Here is an 18,829-nt window from a genome sequence, read left to right as displayed (position 1 = left end):
CAGAAATTATTCCTGTGGGCCCTGGTAAAAAACCATTGAACTTTCCAACAATAAGACTAGATGATGTGGAGATTGCTCCAGGGGGGAAGCATGTAATTTAGGTTTTAATATTGATGATTCATTGACTTTTCTACCCCACTTGAGGGCTGTGGTAAAGAGATGTACTTTTAAACTACATGTATTACATAATTTATGGTTTATTTTAGAAATTTATGGTTTTAAGATATAGATACATTCTTTTGTGTAATTCATACTAGTTTATTGCAATGCGCTGTATATAGGCTTCCAAAAGTGCACTTGCAATCTTTATAATTACTGTTGAATGAATGCGGCCGCCCGACTGGTTCCCAATGTCCAATGCAGTCCCATATTACTCCAGTGCTAAAAATCCTGCATTGGCCTCCAATTGAGTACCAGGTAAAATTTAAAATTCTGTTACTTGTACATCAAGAACTTTATGTAATTGTCCTCAGTATTTGAAACAATTAGTGACACAATATAAACCACAAGAGAGCGTTGCATTTGGACAATGAATTGCTACTATCATTTACTGGTCTGAAATCGGTAAGACTGGTAACTACTAGGAGGCACACTTTTTCTGAAGTGGCACCTTTGTCCTGGATGCCCTCCTGGCTGGTCAATGTTTAATTGCAGATTACAAGTGTTTTAGGAAAGCCTTAAAGATGCTTTTTTTTTTTTAAAGACGTTTTTACTTGTTGAAAGAGAGATTGTTTTATTGCACTTTTTATTTATTGTTATCCACCATGAGCAAGAGTTGGGAATATGGTGGGCTATAAATTATAGTAAATAAATAAATACAGACTGCGGTTACTTCTGGAACCCAGTACAAGTGTTCTTGAGCCAGAGAATACATGGCTGAGTCTCCCTCTCTTCCGAGGGCTGTAAAAGCTACCTCCACAGCCACCTCACCCCTAGCAACCTGATAAACAAAAGCCAGGTAGGTAGAGGAATGAAACCTTCATGTCAGCAGATAGCAATAGCTCATAATCCATTCATTTTAATTTATCCTGTGACCATTGTAGAGAGGAACACATTGCACTGGTTGTTAGTTTCTGAAGGATCCTATTGAAAAAAAAGGAAGACTTTGACAGATATACTGTATTGATGGGTTATGCAATATATCGAAGATGAAGAGAGCCTTCATATAATTTTAACAGTGTAATCCTAACTAAAAGGTGAATTTTCAAAATGTTGCTCATGTCAAATATAGCACATACATATGCAAGTAGCCTCAACTCACATATTCCATATTTTACAAAAACTGAAAATGTGTATGTTCATTTTTGTGTGCACATATATGCATGTAAAAAAAAAGTGGTGGACTAGGGGTGTTAAGGGCCCAGGACAAATAGTTACACACATACATTGCTATTTTAATAGACATTTACATGTGTACATGTTCCAACTTATGTATGTATTTTTACACCTGCTAGTTATCTGGTTAAAGTGATGTTTACGTTTAGTGGGAGGTCTGAGTGGACTGGGGGAGATCAGGCTGAAGAACCAGAAGGGTCTCGATGACATGGAGAAGAACTAGGTCAACTGGTGGACTAACTGGTAAACTGGTTAATTTTCTCAATATGCACCTTTTAAAATTGGACGACTTACATGTATAAATGGGGACATACTTTCACACATAAAAATTATGAACGTATATATTTAAAATTGGAGGGTAAAACACGTGCATTTAATCCATTGATAAATGTGGCTTCAATGCATTACATGTATTCACACATAAGCCTACGTTCGCACGTATGCTGTGTGGTAGAATTACACATATTTTGTAAAACGTGTACATATCATATGCACATATCATAAATACTATAACAAAAATGCACGCAGCCACATAAACACATATATGCCACTGCATGCAGTTGTTTGAAAGTTATCCTCCCTGTTTTTAATTATTCATCTGCATGAATACAAATGTATATTTCTTAAATACAATATTTATATTACATGAACCAGTAGCAAGACTTAAGAAATACAGATTCTAGCACTAACGTGAAAGAAAAAAAATCTAGCAAATCAGCATCATCTAGAATGAAAACAGGAAAGTAAATGCAGAAACCTCCTACTAACATTTTATAGCCACCCAATAATTAAAACCCACTAGCGCATGACAAGATTTACATATGGTATTAAGCAATTAGAGATTTTATTACTGTATGTCTCCTAACGAAGAACAAAAGAAAAACAGGGTTTATCTAAATAAGAAATCTATATTTTCTCTTGGTTGATTAATGCACGCAAACTTTATAAATAGATTTTCAAAATATGATGGGGTAAAATTTCCAAGTCAGCTAAGTAAGCCAGTTAGATCAAACACACTGGAAATTTATGAGAGGATGTAGCTGGTTTAAATGTAGTCTGCTAGGCCTGCATGCAGAACTGGAGATCCTCCGTTCTTCCCTCCTGATGATAGAGAAAAGTGACACCCCCTAATAGCCACCTGATCCTCTCGTCCTACCAGTGAAAAGCAGAGAGACGTGCTTGATTCTTCCTATCCACTTATATCAAAAGCAAAGAAAGAGGCACCCCCACAATAGCCATGCAATCCTTCCTCCCCACTGATCTTATAAAAACTCTTCCCCTAATCACTCTTTCTACATCCCCAACATTACAGAAAAAAAAAGTTGCTCCCCTCAATTCCTCCTCCAAAATGCTTGATCTTATAAGAGACGGTTCCCAATGCTGTGCTGGCAGGATGCAGCCTTTACCTCCTGCCAGCTCGGTGTGCAGCGTTGCTTTGGTAATGCCTGGTATCGGAGCAACACGGGGGTAAGGCTGCATCCTCCTTCCAGCTCGGCATTTGGAATATTATTTTAAAAGAATACTCAGGTGGAAGGGGGGATGAGAGGAACTTTTTTTTTCCTATATAATAAGAGAGTGGGAGAAGGGATTGGAGGGGCAACTTTAATTTCTAAGATCATGCAGGTAGGTGAGAGGGAGGATTGCATGACTGTTGGCAGCAGCCTCTTTGCTTTTGATAGTGGGAGACAGGGAGGAAATTGAGTGGCTGTGTGGGGGGAGGGGGGGGTCTTTGCTTTTGATTTGGAAGGGAGGGAGGGAAGGAGACTGAGGGGGTTATTTTCTAAAGCTGGCGCGCGTGACAAAAGGGACTTTTCGCACGCGCTAGCTAGATTGAGGAGGAGTAACCACCGGAAGGGGAGGGGTCGGGGGCGGCACCGGGGCGGAGGCTGCGAAGACAGCATGGACGGCGAAAAGGTAAGGAGCCTTTTCGCTTCCAATTTCGCGCCCAATAGCACCACCTTTTACGATGGCGCTATTGGGTGTGAAAGCCAGCAGCGATCGCACCTTACCCCCTGTACCGCTCAATTCATGACGCCACGGTGGGTTAGAAAATCTAGGCCTTAGGTGGCTATGTAGGTGCATATGTGCGTGTGTGTGCGTGTGCGTGTGTGTGTGTGGGGGAGGGGGGGTGTTTGAGGTGCCTCTTTCCTGTCTTGAGTGGATATTTGAAATGACTAAAGGCCTCATTCACTAAGCATTTTTCCCATAGACACAGAATGGTAGAAAAGCCTTAGTATATCAGACCTTTAGCCAGCTAATGCTGATTTCCCATGCTATCCAGCTAAGTTTTAGGATGCTCAAGCTTGGATGCCTAATCTAACCATTTTATTTTAGCCAGTTAAACTTATGATAATTTTCAGCCAGCTAGCTTTGGCTAAAAGGTATCTTAACTGAGCTAGCCAAAATTTGGCTACGTCCAGTGCTCAGTGGCCTTGTTAAAACTGAACCTAGCGTCACTTTGCTAATACAGGCAAGTCTTGTTTCTTTAACTGCTTGTGCCACATAAGACGAGAACGCTCAAGCCGTCTGGGGCTTCACTACTGGGGGCAAATTTTATATCCCTTCTAAATGAAGATGCACAGAAGAGCAATATATATGCAAACTTTACGGGAAGGACTAGGCCTGCTCCTGGATCTGAGTACTGCATTCTGCCCAGTCAACTCTGTGTCGATAATATCCCTGCTACAGCCTAATTCATCTGCCTTGCACTTACATGGCCCCAAGATAATACATGTTCTTCTCCAAATACTAAAACAAATGGGGACAGAATGGCAAAAAAAAAAAAGCACAATAAATGATTAAATATAATAATTCTGCTTAGTTTGAATGTTACAGCACGATCAAATAATATTCTCTTCATCTGTGTTGCAACCTGAAAAAACAAAATAACATTTACCTGGGAGTGGAGATAGGAAAAGAGGTAATTTAATATTAAGAAACACATCACCAATGGTGCATGTCAAAATGAGATCTCTGGGCTCCCCGGCTGCTCTGTGATGTCCAGTTTATGGCTTCTGAATTAACTACTTAGTATCACTATTTTTAATGTTTTGATTACTGTGCAAAATACATAGAAACTGTAGTTGAAGAGCTGAACTTCCTACAGTGGATGATATCAGACAACAAGGGAGTCCCTGTCAAATGATGTCAGCTAATTTTCTGATGCCATCAGTCACAGAGAGTCTGCATCTTGGCAACTTTGCATTGCAGTTTCTCTCTACAATAATGGAGCATTAAAAAAGGGCTTGTAACCCTCAAGATGAATCAATGGGAAAAGCAAGTCAGAAAAACATACACAGCGACTGAACTTTAGCTGATAAAACAAGGGGAAAGAGGGTGGGAGGGTGCTTGTTGAGTTTGGGTTATTTATATGGCGTATCCTAATAACTCAAAAAAAAGCATTTAATAATATGGGGGTCAGTTTTCAAAGATTTCTAGCCAGTCAAGTAAGGACTTAGCTGGCTACATCAAAGCCCTTGAAAATTGACCAGGCTAAGCAGCTACATTTACACCCCACCCCACTAAGTTTCACTAGGTGGTTAACTTTCACTGGCCAAATTCTGGGTGGTATTAGGTCAGGGGGGAGAAAGTTAGGCAATTAGTGCTGCTTCATGGCTACCTGTCCAAATTGGCTGGCCAAATCTAGGCACAGTCAAAGCAGGCCTAATCTAACCAGCTACATCCTCCCTCTCTCTCGCACCACAGCAGCAGTCTGCAGGGACGATGGGGGCCTGACAGCACCCCCTCACAATCCTCCCTCCTTCCTGCCCACAAATGGAAACTGGTTGTCAGCATTTGCTGGGAGAGGGGATGGGGAGAAGGGAGGGTTACATCCCAACTCTTGTAATGTAATTGGGGTGGGTGGGAGACAATTTTCTTGGCTAGCATAGATTCTCAGTGCTAGCTGGCTAAGTTTAGACAGGCAGAAGTGAACACCCAAATCCAGCCAGTTAAGATTTAGAAAGATTTTCAGCTGAAAATGTAGCCACCTAAATTTTGGCTGCTAAGTTTGGTGCTCTGCTCTTTTTTTTTGACAAATTGACCACTATGCACCTTTAGGGAAGCAGGTTTCTTAAAAATATGTCCTAATTCTTAAAAATAATATAAACAACAAAGAGCTGATAACTCTAACAATGCATTGGCTGCACTCATATAAATGTTGCTGTACTTTTTGTACCAATGAAAACTTTAAATGTAAAAAAATCCATGATCATGCAGTCAGATGGTCTCAGTTTTAATCCCCTGACTTTTTTTCACCAGAATCTCTTTTGCAGTGCACCTGAAGTTCTTTTATTATCATCAACAAGAGCAGAACGTTATGAAATGGAGCATTCAAGAAAGGCACAGGCAGCATATTTATTACCAGGTATCAACAACTTTATAGAGGGGGTGATTGTAGATCAAAATTATTTCAGTATTTATATGGCGCCCTCAACCAGGAAGCTTTACAACAAATTATATACAAGTACAATAATTCCCTATGCCAGAGATCTTATTAGCTAAAAAAATAAAAGGAAAAATACAGAGGAAGACCTCAAGTCAAAATCTGAAGAGAAGCAAAAACAAACTTTCAACTATTTGATTCTTTCCCAACTTAAATTTCACATAGGTACTGCAAACATACACAGCAGATAATAATAGATGCTAAGGCTGTTCTTATACAGAACTGGAGATCTGTTTGTGTTTTCCGGGATCAATTTTACACATTCCTCTGACCGCATTGCTTATCTTGTATTGCCAAGAAACAGCTTTCTGCCCTCACATCAAACAATCTAGAGCAGTGTGCACCCACACGGACCTCATCAAGTGGCCAGCGATTTGCCTTTCATTGAGTGTAAGTGACTAATATCTAGGCCAACTCTAAAGAAAGACACTTTTCATAATCGCCCAACAATCTGCTAACTGAAAACATATGGGAAAGTTTAGGAAAAGCCTTCCAGGGGTCTCTGCTGAATGGAAAACAGGTGCTGCAGTCTTGGCCCATGCCGTACCTCCTTTACCCCCAGTTCAGAGGTCGCAGGACTAAGAGCTGCCTTGTGGTAATCAAGGAACACCAAGACACTGGCCATGGTCAGACATCTGGGATATATTTTACATATTTGCAACACATGCTTCAGGTTCAATTAAAGCGAGGCTTTGGCACATTTATTAATCTTTTTACTTTTATCCTATAAGATGAACCTTTGAGCTGACCTTACTGTTGTACCATAAGAGAAAACAGAGAAGGAAAACAGAACAAGGGCTTGATATCTACTGGTACTGCAAAAGCTCCATTTGTTTTCTCACAAAATTTCACTGTGAAATATGGAGCTTGCATACTAAGGGGAAAAAAGAAGTACATCTACGGAAGCAAAAATATGCGGAAACAAGAAACACTAGCAGCCAGGGCCATTGATGGACATGGGCCCTTGCCACCTGTGCCTTGACTGCCACGGTCCTCATGCCGGAGCACAAGCTCCTGCACCTTTAAGTCGACATAGGGGCTTGTGGGCTTGTTCGGAACGATGCGCTAGAGACAGCACTGGAGAGAATATCTTAGATAGGACCCCACTCCGCCCTCACTGTGCTATCCCTGACCCTCAAAATCTGTCGGGCCTCTGCTGGCAGTTGACGAGGAAGGTTAAAAACAAATAGTTTAAAGTTTACATTTTTTTCACCAATTCATAATAAAACACTGTCATGGAAGAAAGCCCACACTAGGGATGTAATTTTGCAGACTTTAGCCAGATTTTCAAAGTGGACATATGAGCATAAATCTGCTTTGAAAATTCATAGGTTTGTCCCAGTACCTGCGTGCACACACACACACGTGCAAGAATGTGTGCCTGCTCCAAGGCAGGTTTAACTTTCTATGCATACATTTTAGCACATGCTTGCAAATCTTTCCCTGGCCCTCTCCACGGAACGAATGCTTGTTCCAAGTGAGAGTAAAAGTACAAAGGGCCGGCACATGTCCTCAGGACTGCCCCCTATCCCACCCACCACCTCCGAGGAAGGGAAGGAATGGTGCCAATGCCAGGGACACAGCACGCTACTGGCTCAGAGTCCCAAACACCGGCACTCACCTCTGTGGTGTTTCCCTCAGGAGAGGGAGAACCACCACCCTTGGAGGGATGCCCCCTCCCCCTCCTGACTGAAGAAGCTGGCACCAAAGGGCCGACGCCCGCCCTTGGACTGTCCCTATCCTGCCCCCACCTCCGAGGAAGGGAAGGAGTGGCGCCAACGCTGGAGGTGCTTGTGCTAGGATGCGCTCACACGAAGGAGCGCGACAAAGGAGCTTGCCCCTTTTTGCGCCCCTTCGTGTGCACATGAGGTGCTAATACCATTCCTGAGAAAACATGATGACACCTTAAACCTATGGGGAAGAACAAATACCAAGCAGATGATGAAAGCAATAGAGGCTGGCCAAGAAATGTAAGTTAAATAATGCTTAAATTGCCGCTCACCATTTAAAGTGCCCTTGTTGTTTTATGTTTAAAACTTTAACAGCCTTATTCCTTGATATCCATCCTTCTAAGCATCCAATAGATTAACTAATTCTTTTTTAACTAATTTCTATCTGACTGAAACTTCAGCTCCCTGTCATTGCACTATTGCAATTACTAAATTACTAAAACAGTGAGAGAAGCCTAACTGTCGCAAAACCACAGAGAGGCACAAGCCTCGGGCTTCTCTGCTGAATACCTAGGTACTGAAACCCAGGATATACTCTGTGGCTCCTTCACTCATGACTGTCGCCATCCCAACAATGGAGCAAATACACAGTATCGAACCTATACATGGTCAGGGTACATATGGTGAATTAAAAAAGAAAACACAAAAAAAAGGAGCATACAAGGAACACAAGGCAGATGAGTAACAAGTCCCCAGTAATCTCACCATGCTTAATGTTTACACTCCTACTTCTGAATGTTCAGTCATTGTAAAAAAAAATCTCACTGATAAATGATCTGATAGAGGAATAAAATCCTACCATCTTTTGTATTGCTGAAACCTGTTTGAACAACAAAGATAATGTACTCTTAAATCAAATTGATCATACCAATTATAATGTATTTCACTTCCCCAGACATAAACGTAAAGGTGGAGGGCCACCAATAATCTGTAAAAAAAGAACTTAAATTTACACCCTACAAAGTGCAGCTTAACCCACCCTACGAAGTGGCACTACTAAAATCTACACAACTAAATTTAGGATTGATCTATTGCCCCCCTGGAATTCTTCAAACAGACTGATCACCTTTAATCGAATTATTCACTAAGGGGTAGATTTTATAAAAGTACGCCTGCGCGTACTTTTGTTCGCGCACTAGGCGCAAACAAAAGTACGCCGGATTTTAATAGATATGCGCGTAGCCGCGCGTATCCTTTAAAATCCGGGTTCGGCGCGCGCAAGGCTGTCCAAAATCATCAGCCTGTGCGCGCCGAGCCGTGCAGCCTGCCTCCGTTCCCTCCACCTCCCCGCAGCTTCCCCTCCCTTCCCCTACCTAACCCACCCCCCCCAGCCCTATCTAAACCCTCCTACCTTTGTTTTAAAAGTTACATCTGCCAGAGGCAGATTCCCCAGCCCAGGAGCTGTTTTGGAGGCCTCGGCCATGCCCCCGAAACGCCCCCGGGCCAGAACCATGCCCATGGCCCCGCCCCAAATGACACGCCGCCGTGACACGCCCCTACACGCCCCCAATGACGCGCCGGCCATAACACGCCCCCCTGACACGCTCCAGACACGCCCCCCCAGGAAAGCCCTGGGACTTACGCGCGTCCTGGGACTTTGCGTGCGCCGGCAGCCTATGCAAGATAGACTCGGCACACGCAGGGGGGTTTGGGGTAGGTTTTCAGGGGGTATGCGTGTACCCCTTTGAAAATCTGCCCCTAAGTGTTTCCAATACCAGAAACTACACTAATTGTAGGAGACTTTAACCTACATATAAAACACCAAAAACTCCTGCATGTGAAATCTTTTTCGACACAATGGAAGAAATGGGAATTTGTAACCAACCCTACTCATAAAGCAGGACATAACCTAGATTTGATATTTGCCAACTACAATAATTGCCTAGTCAACACTTCCCACAAAATATTGCCTTGGTTGGATCACCAACTAATAAAAGCGAACATAACCATCCTCAACTCAAAGCAAACAAACCTCAATAATAACCAAACCACCTTCATAAAAGAAATAAAACCAGATGTACTTGAAGAATCAATAAAAAATAAGCTAATTGATTTTAATCAAACTAATGCCTCCTCAGCCTTTGACTCCTGGGAAAAAATCATCAATGATATTGCTGACAACCTAAGCCCAATACAGACAAAAATGTTCCAAAATGAACAGAATAACTCTAAACAAAAGAAACCATGGTACAACAAAGAACTAAGATGAATCAAACAAACTCTGAGAAAATCTGAGAAACAATGGAGAAAATGCCCATCTACAGAATCCCTAGGAAAATACAGATCCCTCCTAGCAAAATACTGTGAACAAATCAATAAAGCAAAAAAAGACCAGTATGCAAAATGGATTCACAATGTAAATTTAATTCCAAATTACTCTTTGAAAATGTAAAACACCTAATCAAGGACCCATCTTCATCCATCTCAAGTAACGACATTGTTAGATAAAATTAATAAGTTAAAAAACACAATTCTCCACTTCCTTGCCAACTAAAGAACCAGAAGAAAAGCATGAGCAGCCTAAATGGAACTTATTCGACATAGTCACTAAAATTAAAATAAATTAAATAATTGCCAAAGCTAAGCCAGCTACCCACCCACTAGACCCTATTCTGGCAAGTTCCCTGAAAACAGTAAACAACAACAGTAAAACAGTAGGGATGTGAATCGTTTTTTGACGATTTAAAACAATCGTCAGATATATTTTAAATCGTCAAAAATCGTTAGAGCCGCGATACAATAACAATTCCCCCGATTTATCGTCAAAAAATCGTAAATCGGGGGAGGGGGAGGGCGGGAAAACCGGCACACCAAAACAACCCTAAAACCCACCCCGACCCTTTAAAATAAATCCCCCACCCTCCCGAACCCCCCCCCAAAATGTTTTAAATTACCTGGGGTCCAGTGGGGGGGTCCCGGCGCGATCTCCCGCTCTCTGGCCACGGCTGCGTTAATAGAAATGGCGTCGGTGGCCCTTTGCCCTTATCATGTGACAGGGCAAAGGTAGCGCCGGCACCATTTTGAATATTGGCAATACGGCCCGCGTGAAGGAGGTCGCTCCCGGACCCCCGCTGGACTTTTGGCAAGTCTTGTGGGGGTCAGGAGGCCGCCCCAAGCTGGCCAAAAGTCCCTGGGGGTCCAGCGGGGGTCCGGGAGCGATCTGCTGCACGCGTGATGTCGGGAGCCAGGAACCAAAATGGCACCGGCGCTACCTTTGTCCTGTCACATGATAAGGGCAAAGGGCCACCGGCGCCATTTCTCTTAACGCAGCCATGGCCAGAGAGCGGGAGATCGCGCCGGGACCCCCCCCACTGGACCCCAGGTAATTTAAAACATTTTGGGGGGGGTTCGGGAGGGTGGGGGATTTGTTTTAAAGGTTCGGGGTGGGTTTTAGGGTTGTTTTGGTGTTCCGGTTTTCCCGCCCTCCCCCGATTTACGATTTTTAACGATTTAAAAAAAAACAAAAACAAAAAAACACGACGATCAGATTTCCCTCCCCCCCCCCCAGCCAAAATCGATCGTTAAGACGATCGATCACATGATTCACACCCCTAAAAAACAGTAATCACTCCAACAATTGCAACTATAATCAACCACTCGCTTTCAGAAGGATTGGTCCCTTACAGGGCAAAAGAAGCTGTGATCAAACCAATCCTAAAAAATAAAACTGGTAGAACTGATGACTGGAACAATTATAGACAATAGGGATGTGAATCGTTTTTTGACGATTTAAAATATCGTCCGATATATTTTAAATCGTCAAAAAATAGTTAGGGCCACGATACAATACCAATTCCCCCGATTTATCGTTAAAAAATCGTAAATCGGGGGAAGGGGGAGGGCAGGAAACCGGCACACTAAAACCCCCTAAAACCCACCCCCGACCCTTTAAATTAAATCCCTCACCCTCCCGAACCCCCCCCAATGCTTTAAATTACCTGGGGATCCGGCGGTGGTCCAGAACGGCGGCGGTCCGGAACGGCCCCCTCAATAGAATCGTGTTGTCTTCAGCCGGTGCCATTTTTCAAAATGGCCGCCGCAAAATGTGTCTATGGCCGCCATTTTGCGGCGGCCATAGACAAAAACGATTCGACGGAGGAGGTCGTTCCGGACCCCCGCTGGACTTTTGGCAAGTCTTGTGGGGGTCAGGAGGCCCCCCCAAGCTGGCCAAAAGTTTCCTGGGAGTCCAGCGGGGTTCCGGGAGCGATTTCTTGCCGCGAATCGTTTTCGTACGGAAAATGGCCAGGTTCCGGACCGCCGCTGAACGACCTCCTGCACTCGATCTCCTGCCGGCGCCATTTTCCGTACGAAAACGATTCGCGGCAAGAAATCGCTCCCGGAACCCCGCTGGACTCCCAGGAAACTTTTGGCCAGCTTGGGGGGGCCTCCTGACCCCCACAAGACTTGCCAAAAGTCCAGCGGGGGTCCGGAACGACCTCCTCCGTCGAATCGTTTTTGTCTATGGCCGCCGCCATTTTGCGGCGGCCATTTTGAAAAATGGTGCCGGCTGAAGACAACACGATTCTATTGAGGGGACCATTCCGGACCGCCGCCGTTCTGGACCACCGCCGGATCCCCAGGTAATTTAAAGCATTTTGGGGGGGGGTTCGGGAGGGTGGGGGATTTAATTTAAAGGGTCGGGGTGGGTTTTAGGGGGGTTTAGTGTGCCGGCTCACGATTTTAACGATTTTTCACGATAGTTTACACACCCAAACGGCAACAATACGATTCCCTCCCCCTCCCAGCCGAAATCGATCGTTAAGACGATCGAGGACACGATTCACATCTCTAATAGACCAATATCCAACCTACCTTTTATCTCAAAAGTTCTTGAAAAATAGTATTATATCAATTGGACAACCACCTAGAAGACAATGATATTCTATACCTTTATCAATTCAGATTCAGAAAAGATTACTCAACAGAAACTCTACTAATATCCTTAATAGACCCAATACTACAGCGGTTTGACAATGTTGAATCTTATATCCTGGTTCTAATAGACTTAAAAGCAGCCTTCCACACTATGAACCATACCCTGCTATGTCATAAGATGAGAAAAATTGGAATGGTTCTCTTCTTTCCTAGCAGACAGCACATTCCAAGTAAAACTAGGCAACCATATCTCTGACACATTCGCTATCGATACAGGTGTCCCTCATGGTTCAGCACTATCGGCAATAATTTTCAACATTTATATGCTTCCTTTGAGTACACTACTAGCAAAACTAGGAATCACCTTCTTCTTATATGCAGATGACATACAGTTCTACATTCCTTTCGCCAAAACAATTGAAAATACAGCATCAAGACTCAAAACATATATGAAGGCAATACAGCAAGAACTTACACAGCATAAGCTAACACTAAACATAAATAAAACTGAAATCATATGGCTAAAGAGAAACCCCTCAACAGTTAAACTGCCACCCCTAGACTTGGGTAATTTTCAGATTACACCCTCCGAACAAATACAAGACCTAGGAATACAGATCAATGAAAACATCACAATGAAAAGCCACATAAACAAAGTAAATAAAATAGGATACACCAAGCTGAGAATATTACATCGGTTGAAACCATTACTAACATTCCAGGACTTTCGCACTGTTTTACAAACACTAATTTTCTCAAATTCAGATTACTGCAACTCCCTATTACTAGGCCTTTCTTCAGGATTCTAAAATCACCAGAGTTACTACAAAATGCCTCTGCAAGGCTTCTATTAGGGGCAAGGAAATTCAACCACATGACCCCCTCACTGATAGCTCTGCACTAGCTACCAGTACAAGCCAGAATCAATTATAAAGTATTAACTCTAATTTATAACATCATCAATGATGGAAAACCCTGCTTAATAGGTGTGAATCTCCAACCATACAAACCACAGCAAACACTAAGGGGGTCATTTATCAAAGGCTTATCGCACCCGATACAGCCGTATCACGTGCGATAAGGGCCTTTTCCCATGCGATATCATACAAATTAAGGGGAGTGGAGGAGTCAGGGTGGGGAGGGGGTGGTGTCTTCGCTGCCGGCGATAATATTACTAACATTATCGTCGGCAGTAGAGTGCCGAATAGCACCACCTTTCACAGTGGCGCTATTCGGTGCGAAAGCCGGCAGTTGGCGCACCACCACAGTGCAAAGGCTGCGGGCTTTCGCAGGCCCGCCGCCCCCTTTGCCCCCCCCCTCGTTTTTGCAGGATTCATCATTCTCCGAAGAACAATGAATCCTGGCTTAAGATCTCAATATAAAGGTCTATTATCTGTGCCTACAACGTGAAGATCACACCTAACGCAAATAAGAGACAGAATGTTTTCAATAGCAGGTCTCAAGCTGTGGAATTCTCTACAGAGATGTTACATCTGCAAACAGAAAGAAAGAGGTTCAAATGTGAACTGAAAAACTGGCTCTTCATAAATGCATACGATTTAACATAATTTATCAATATGCAGAGAACTATAATATCAAAAAACATAGTCAATTTTAGAAGAATGAATGACAAGGAATGAGTGAAACATCTCTCATACTAATGTATGAAGACTATTGAAATGGAAATTATGTAGTACAATTTACTATATAAACCCTTGGTTAACATCTTTTAAATGTCTTGTGGACCTATAATATGAATGTTGATTTTGTAAACCGTTGTGATCTTCTTTTGGAATGACAGTATATAAAATGCGTAAATAAATTTAAAAAAAAAAACTAGATAAAGGAAATTACGTCTTGTATGTACTTTTACAGGTGCAACTCCCAAGTAGTTTTCAAATCACTGTTGTACTCGGGAGTGGACCCTTGTCCTGTGGCAGTGGAGATCCACCTCCTGGTAGGGACCAGGAGGCAACTGCCCCTAGACGGCGGAGCACGGACGGAGACAGAGGCTAGGAAAAGTTTCACCACTGGAAGCCTGAGGTCCCCCTGGGAGGAGCCCGTAGGGACCCGGGCCACTTGGACTTAGGTGGGCCTTGCAGGGTCTCCTGGAAGAGTGGAAGTCTGGTGTGCCCACCAACAGGAGGGGAGCACGGTCAGGTTCGAGACAGGAGATCAGGTTGAACAAGGAGGACCAGAATAGCATAGGTGATAACAAGGCTAGGGACAGAGCCAGAATCTAGAGACAAGGTCAAGCGGGCAGAGGTCAAAGTCCAGGAGTCAGTCCAAAGAATGGTCAACAAAGCTGAGGTCAGGTACTGGAGGTCAGTCGAAGTTACAGGCAGGCTGAGGTCAAGAGGCAGGCAGCAGGCAGGTGAGTCAAGTAGCAGACAGATGTTGGGAGGCAGGCAGCAGGCAGGCGAGTCAAGTAGCAGGCGGACGTTGGGAGGCAGGCAGCAGGCAGGCAAGTCAAGGAACAGACCGGAGTCAGGAGGCAGGCGGCAGACAGACAGGAGGGTAGAGTAGCAAGCCGAGGTCAGTACCAGATAGTCAGTCCGGAGGTACTACCTGGGAGATGAACAGATGAACAGGAACAGAGGGACGCTGGAACTAGGAAGCAGGAACAAGGCAGGAACAAACTGGAACAGAAGGATCCTAGAATGAGACTTGGAACAAGACAGGAGCAAGAACAAGTGTGGAGGCAATCTAGCATACAAGCCGACCAGATTGCCAAGGCAAGGAAGTACAGGCAGGGACTTCCTTATAACGAAGAATCAATCAGGGCGCACTGTTGAATCGTTCGAAGAAGAGTGCCCATCGGGCTTGATGAGGGTTCAGAAGTTGAGCCTCTTTCAGATGCTTAAGGTTCTTATGGTCCGTGAAGATAATAAACTTGTGTTGCGCCCCTTCCAACCAGGGGCACCACTCTTGGAGTGCCAACTTGACTGCGAGGAGTTCACGGTCACCAACGGTGTAACGCTGTTCCATGGGGGAGAACTTGTGTGAATAGAAAGAGCAGGGACTCAGTTTGCCCTTGGGGGAAAACTGGCTCCAGATGGCTCCTGCACCGATTGCTGAGGCGTCGACCTTCATGACGAAGGGAAGTGTGGGGTCCAGGTGCTGTAAACAAGGGCCGGAGCAGAATGCTTCCTTGATAGTCTGGAAGGCAGCAAGTGCCCTGGGTGTCCACACCCGGGTATTGGCTCCTTTCCTAGTGATAGCAGTAAGGGGAGCAACTAGGGATGAGTAATTAATAATAAAGCTCCGGTAATAATTGGTAAAACCAAGAAAACGCTGCAAGGCTCAGAGACCTACTGGCTGGGGCTAGTCGCAGATCCACTGGACTTTCTCGGGGTCCATGGAAAATCCTCGGTCAGAAATGATGTACCCTAGGAAGGGTAAGCAATTACGCTCAAATAGGCACTTCTCCAGCTTGGCGTACAAGTGGTTCTCTCGTAGACATTGTAATATGATTCTGGCGTGATCTCTATGAGATTCCAGGTCTTTAGAAAAGATCAAGATGATGTCAAGGTATATGACCACAAAGGAGTATAGAAGATCTTGGAAGACTTCGTTCATAAGGCGTTGAAAGACCGCTGGGGCATTACATAGCCCAAAGGGCATCGCGGTATATTTGTAGTGACTATCCCTTGTGTTAAAAGTGGTTTTCCATATATCATCGGGTTGGATACGTACCAAATTGTACGCACCCCTCAGGTCAAGCTTGGAAAAGATTCGTGCCCCTCACGGCGATCGAGCAGTTCACTGATGAGGGGCAACAGGTATCGGTCCTTGCGGGTTATGGCGTTGAGCCCCCTGTAATCAATACAGGGGCATAGGCTGCCATCCTTCTTCTTGACGAAGAAGAAACCCGCTCCAGCAGGGGAGTCAGACGGATGGATGAAACCTTTCTCTAGGTTCTCCTTAATATACTCCAACATAGCCTGAGTCTCAGGTTGAGACAATGGGTAAGTTCTGCCTTTGGGAGGTATAGTGCCTGGCAGGAGTTTGATAGGACAGTTGAACTTGCGTAACGGAGGCAAGATATCCACTTTCTGCTTCAAGAAGACATCATTGAAGTCAGAATACTGCGGAGGCAGACCAGATAGGGTAACAGACTTCAGGACAGGAACCACTGGAGATACGGAATGCAAACAAGTCTTCTGGCATTTGGAGCCCCACTGTACCAACTGCAGGGTTTGCCAGTCAACCTGGAGCCAGGGCAGGCCCAGAATAATCAGATGCATTGATTACTTCAAGACATAGAAGGACATTTCCTCCTCGTGGAGAGTGCCCACAGTAAGACGGACAGCCACTGTCCGGTGGGTAATGAGTCCTGGAAGGTGATCTCCCTGAATAGAGGCAATGCGGAGACTCACCTCCAATGGCTGGAGAGGGATGTTCAAGAGCTTGACGATATCATCCATAATGAAGCTGCCACTAGCCCCGGTATCAACAAGAGTGGTGGTAGCAAAGGTGTGGGCCTTGATGGCCAGGGAGACAGGAAGCAAATGTTGAGGGCCTGTAACAGTTGTGCCCAAGCTTGGGACCCCCGCCGGGCTCAGGCGTTTCAATTTCCAGGTTGCACCGGGCAGGACTGCAGACAATGTCCAGAAGTGCCACAGTAAAGGCAGAGCCCCTCCTTCCGCCATCGAAGCTGTTCGATCGGAGACAAGCATCCACGATTCACCTCCATGGGTTCCACCATGGAGGAAAGTGGTGGTGCAGAGTTCTTTACAGGAGAATGGGAGGTGCTTGTGGGACGTGCAACAGGAGGGCGTGGAGCCTTTACTTCTAGGCATCTTTGCCAGAGACAATAATCAATCCTTCCGGCAAGGGAGATCAGGTCCTCTAGAGACGTGGGAGCCTCACGGACAGCGAGCTCATCTTTGAGAGCACAGGACAGTCCATCTAGGAAGATGGCTTGCAGACAATCTTCTTGCCACCCAAGCTCTGTGGCCAGAGTCTGAAACTCCACAGTATACTCGGAGAGGGACCTTGCCCCTTGATGGAGATGGAGTAAGGCATGGCTAGCAACAGCCTGGTGGCCTGGGTCTCCGAAGGTCTTCTTGAAGACAGCGATGAATTCAGATAACTTGGAAAGGATGGGATCAGAATGTTCCCATAGGGGAGAGACCCACGGAAGAGCCTTCCCTTCCAAAAAGACAGAATGAAGGTCACCTTGGTGATTTCCTTCAAAAACAACTAGGGTTGTAATGAAACTGCATAAAGCACTGAATAAGGAAGCCACAATAGGAGCGTGGGTCCCCATTATATCTGGGAGGTGCAGGAAGTGCCAAAGATGCTTTAGGAAGCATGGTGGCCGAGAGGCCCACAGGATTGGCCATCACTGTATCTTGTAATTGGGAACGGAGTTCTTCCATCGAAGAGGCCAACATTTCCAACGCTTGATGATGCTGTTTCACGGTAGCGGCCAAACCAGGTAGGGCCCTGGAGGCGGGAGACTCCGCTGAGTCCATGGCCTTGGCAACCTGTTGCGCTCAGGGGTGGACCCTTGTCCTGTGGCAGTGGAGATCCACCTCTTGATAGGGACCAGGAGGCAACTGCCCCCAGGGGGCGGAGCACGGACGGAGACAGAGGCTAGGAAGAGCTTCACCACTGGAAGCCCGAGGTCCCCCCAGGAGAAGCCTGTAGGGACCCGGGGCGCTTGGACTTAGGTGGGCCTCGCAGGGTCTCCTGGAAGAGTGGAAGTCCGGTGTGGCCACCAACAGGAGGGAAGCATGGTCAGGTTCGAGACTGGAGGTCAGGTGGAACAAGGAAGACCGGAATGTAGGTGATAACAAGGCTAGGAACAGAGCCAGAATCTAGAGACGAGGTCAAGCGGGCAGAGGTCAAAGTCCAGGAGTCAGTCCGAAGAATGGTCAACAAAAGCTGAGGTCAGGTACCAGAGGCCAGATGAAGTCACAGGCAGGCTGAGGTCAAGAGGCAGGCAGCAGGCAGACGAGTCAAGTAGCAGGCAGATGTCGGGAGGCAGGCATCAGGCAGGCGAGTTAAGGAACAGACCGGAGTCAGGAAGCAGGAGGCAGACAGGCAGGAGGGTAGGGTCAGTCCGGAGGTACTACCTGGGAGATGAACAGACGAACAGGAACAGAGGGACGCTGGAACTAGGAAGCAGGAACAAGGCAGGAACAAACTGGAACAGAAGGATCCTGGAATGACACTTGGAAAAAGACAGGAGCAAGAACAAGCGCGGAGGCAATCTAGCATACAAGCCGACCTGATTGCCAAGGCAAGGAAGTACAGGCAGGGACTTCCTTATAACGGAGAATCAATCAGGGCGCACTGCAGAGCTAAGACCCGCCCTTGGCCCTACAAGAGGCCGGGAGGTCCGTGCTCTTGCACGTAGGGGTATGGCCAACAGCGCTGACGCCGCCGAGCTCCAGCATGAGGCCTGGTGCGCAGTGGAAGGCCCGGTGACCGCCAC

The 18,829-nt window shown here is 45.5% G+C and overlaps 1 protein-coding gene across 4 annotated transcripts in view; it reads right to left on the bottom strand.

The window, feature by feature from the left end:
• Positions 1–18,829, bottom strand: part of MCTP1 (multiple C2 and transmembrane domain containing 1) — a 1,134,628-nt gene that overhangs the window by 113,734 nt on the left and 1,002,065 nt on the right. Inside the window, exon 17 of one of the 4 annotated variants that reach the window (XM_029573151.1) lies at positions 3,319–4,207. The exons of the other annotated variants lie outside the window; for them this stretch is intronic. Within the exon in view, the coding sequence (XP_029429011.1) occupies positions 4,025–4,207 (183 nt within the window). The 3' untranslated portion in view covers positions 3,319–4,024. Of the gene's footprint in view, positions 1–3,318; positions 4,208–18,829 lie in introns of those variants that run through there. 4 annotated transcript variants of the gene reach the window in all.

Source organism: Rhinatrema bivittatum, chromosome 1 (genome assembly GCF_901001135.1).
Source record: "Rhinatrema bivittatum chromosome 1, aRhiBiv1.1, whole genome shotgun sequence".
NCBI lineage: Eukaryota > Metazoa > Chordata > Amphibia > Gymnophiona > Rhinatrematidae > Rhinatrema > Rhinatrema bivittatum.
The sequence above is the reverse complement of the archived record's forward strand: the minus strand, read 5'-3'. Positions and strand labels throughout refer to the sequence as shown.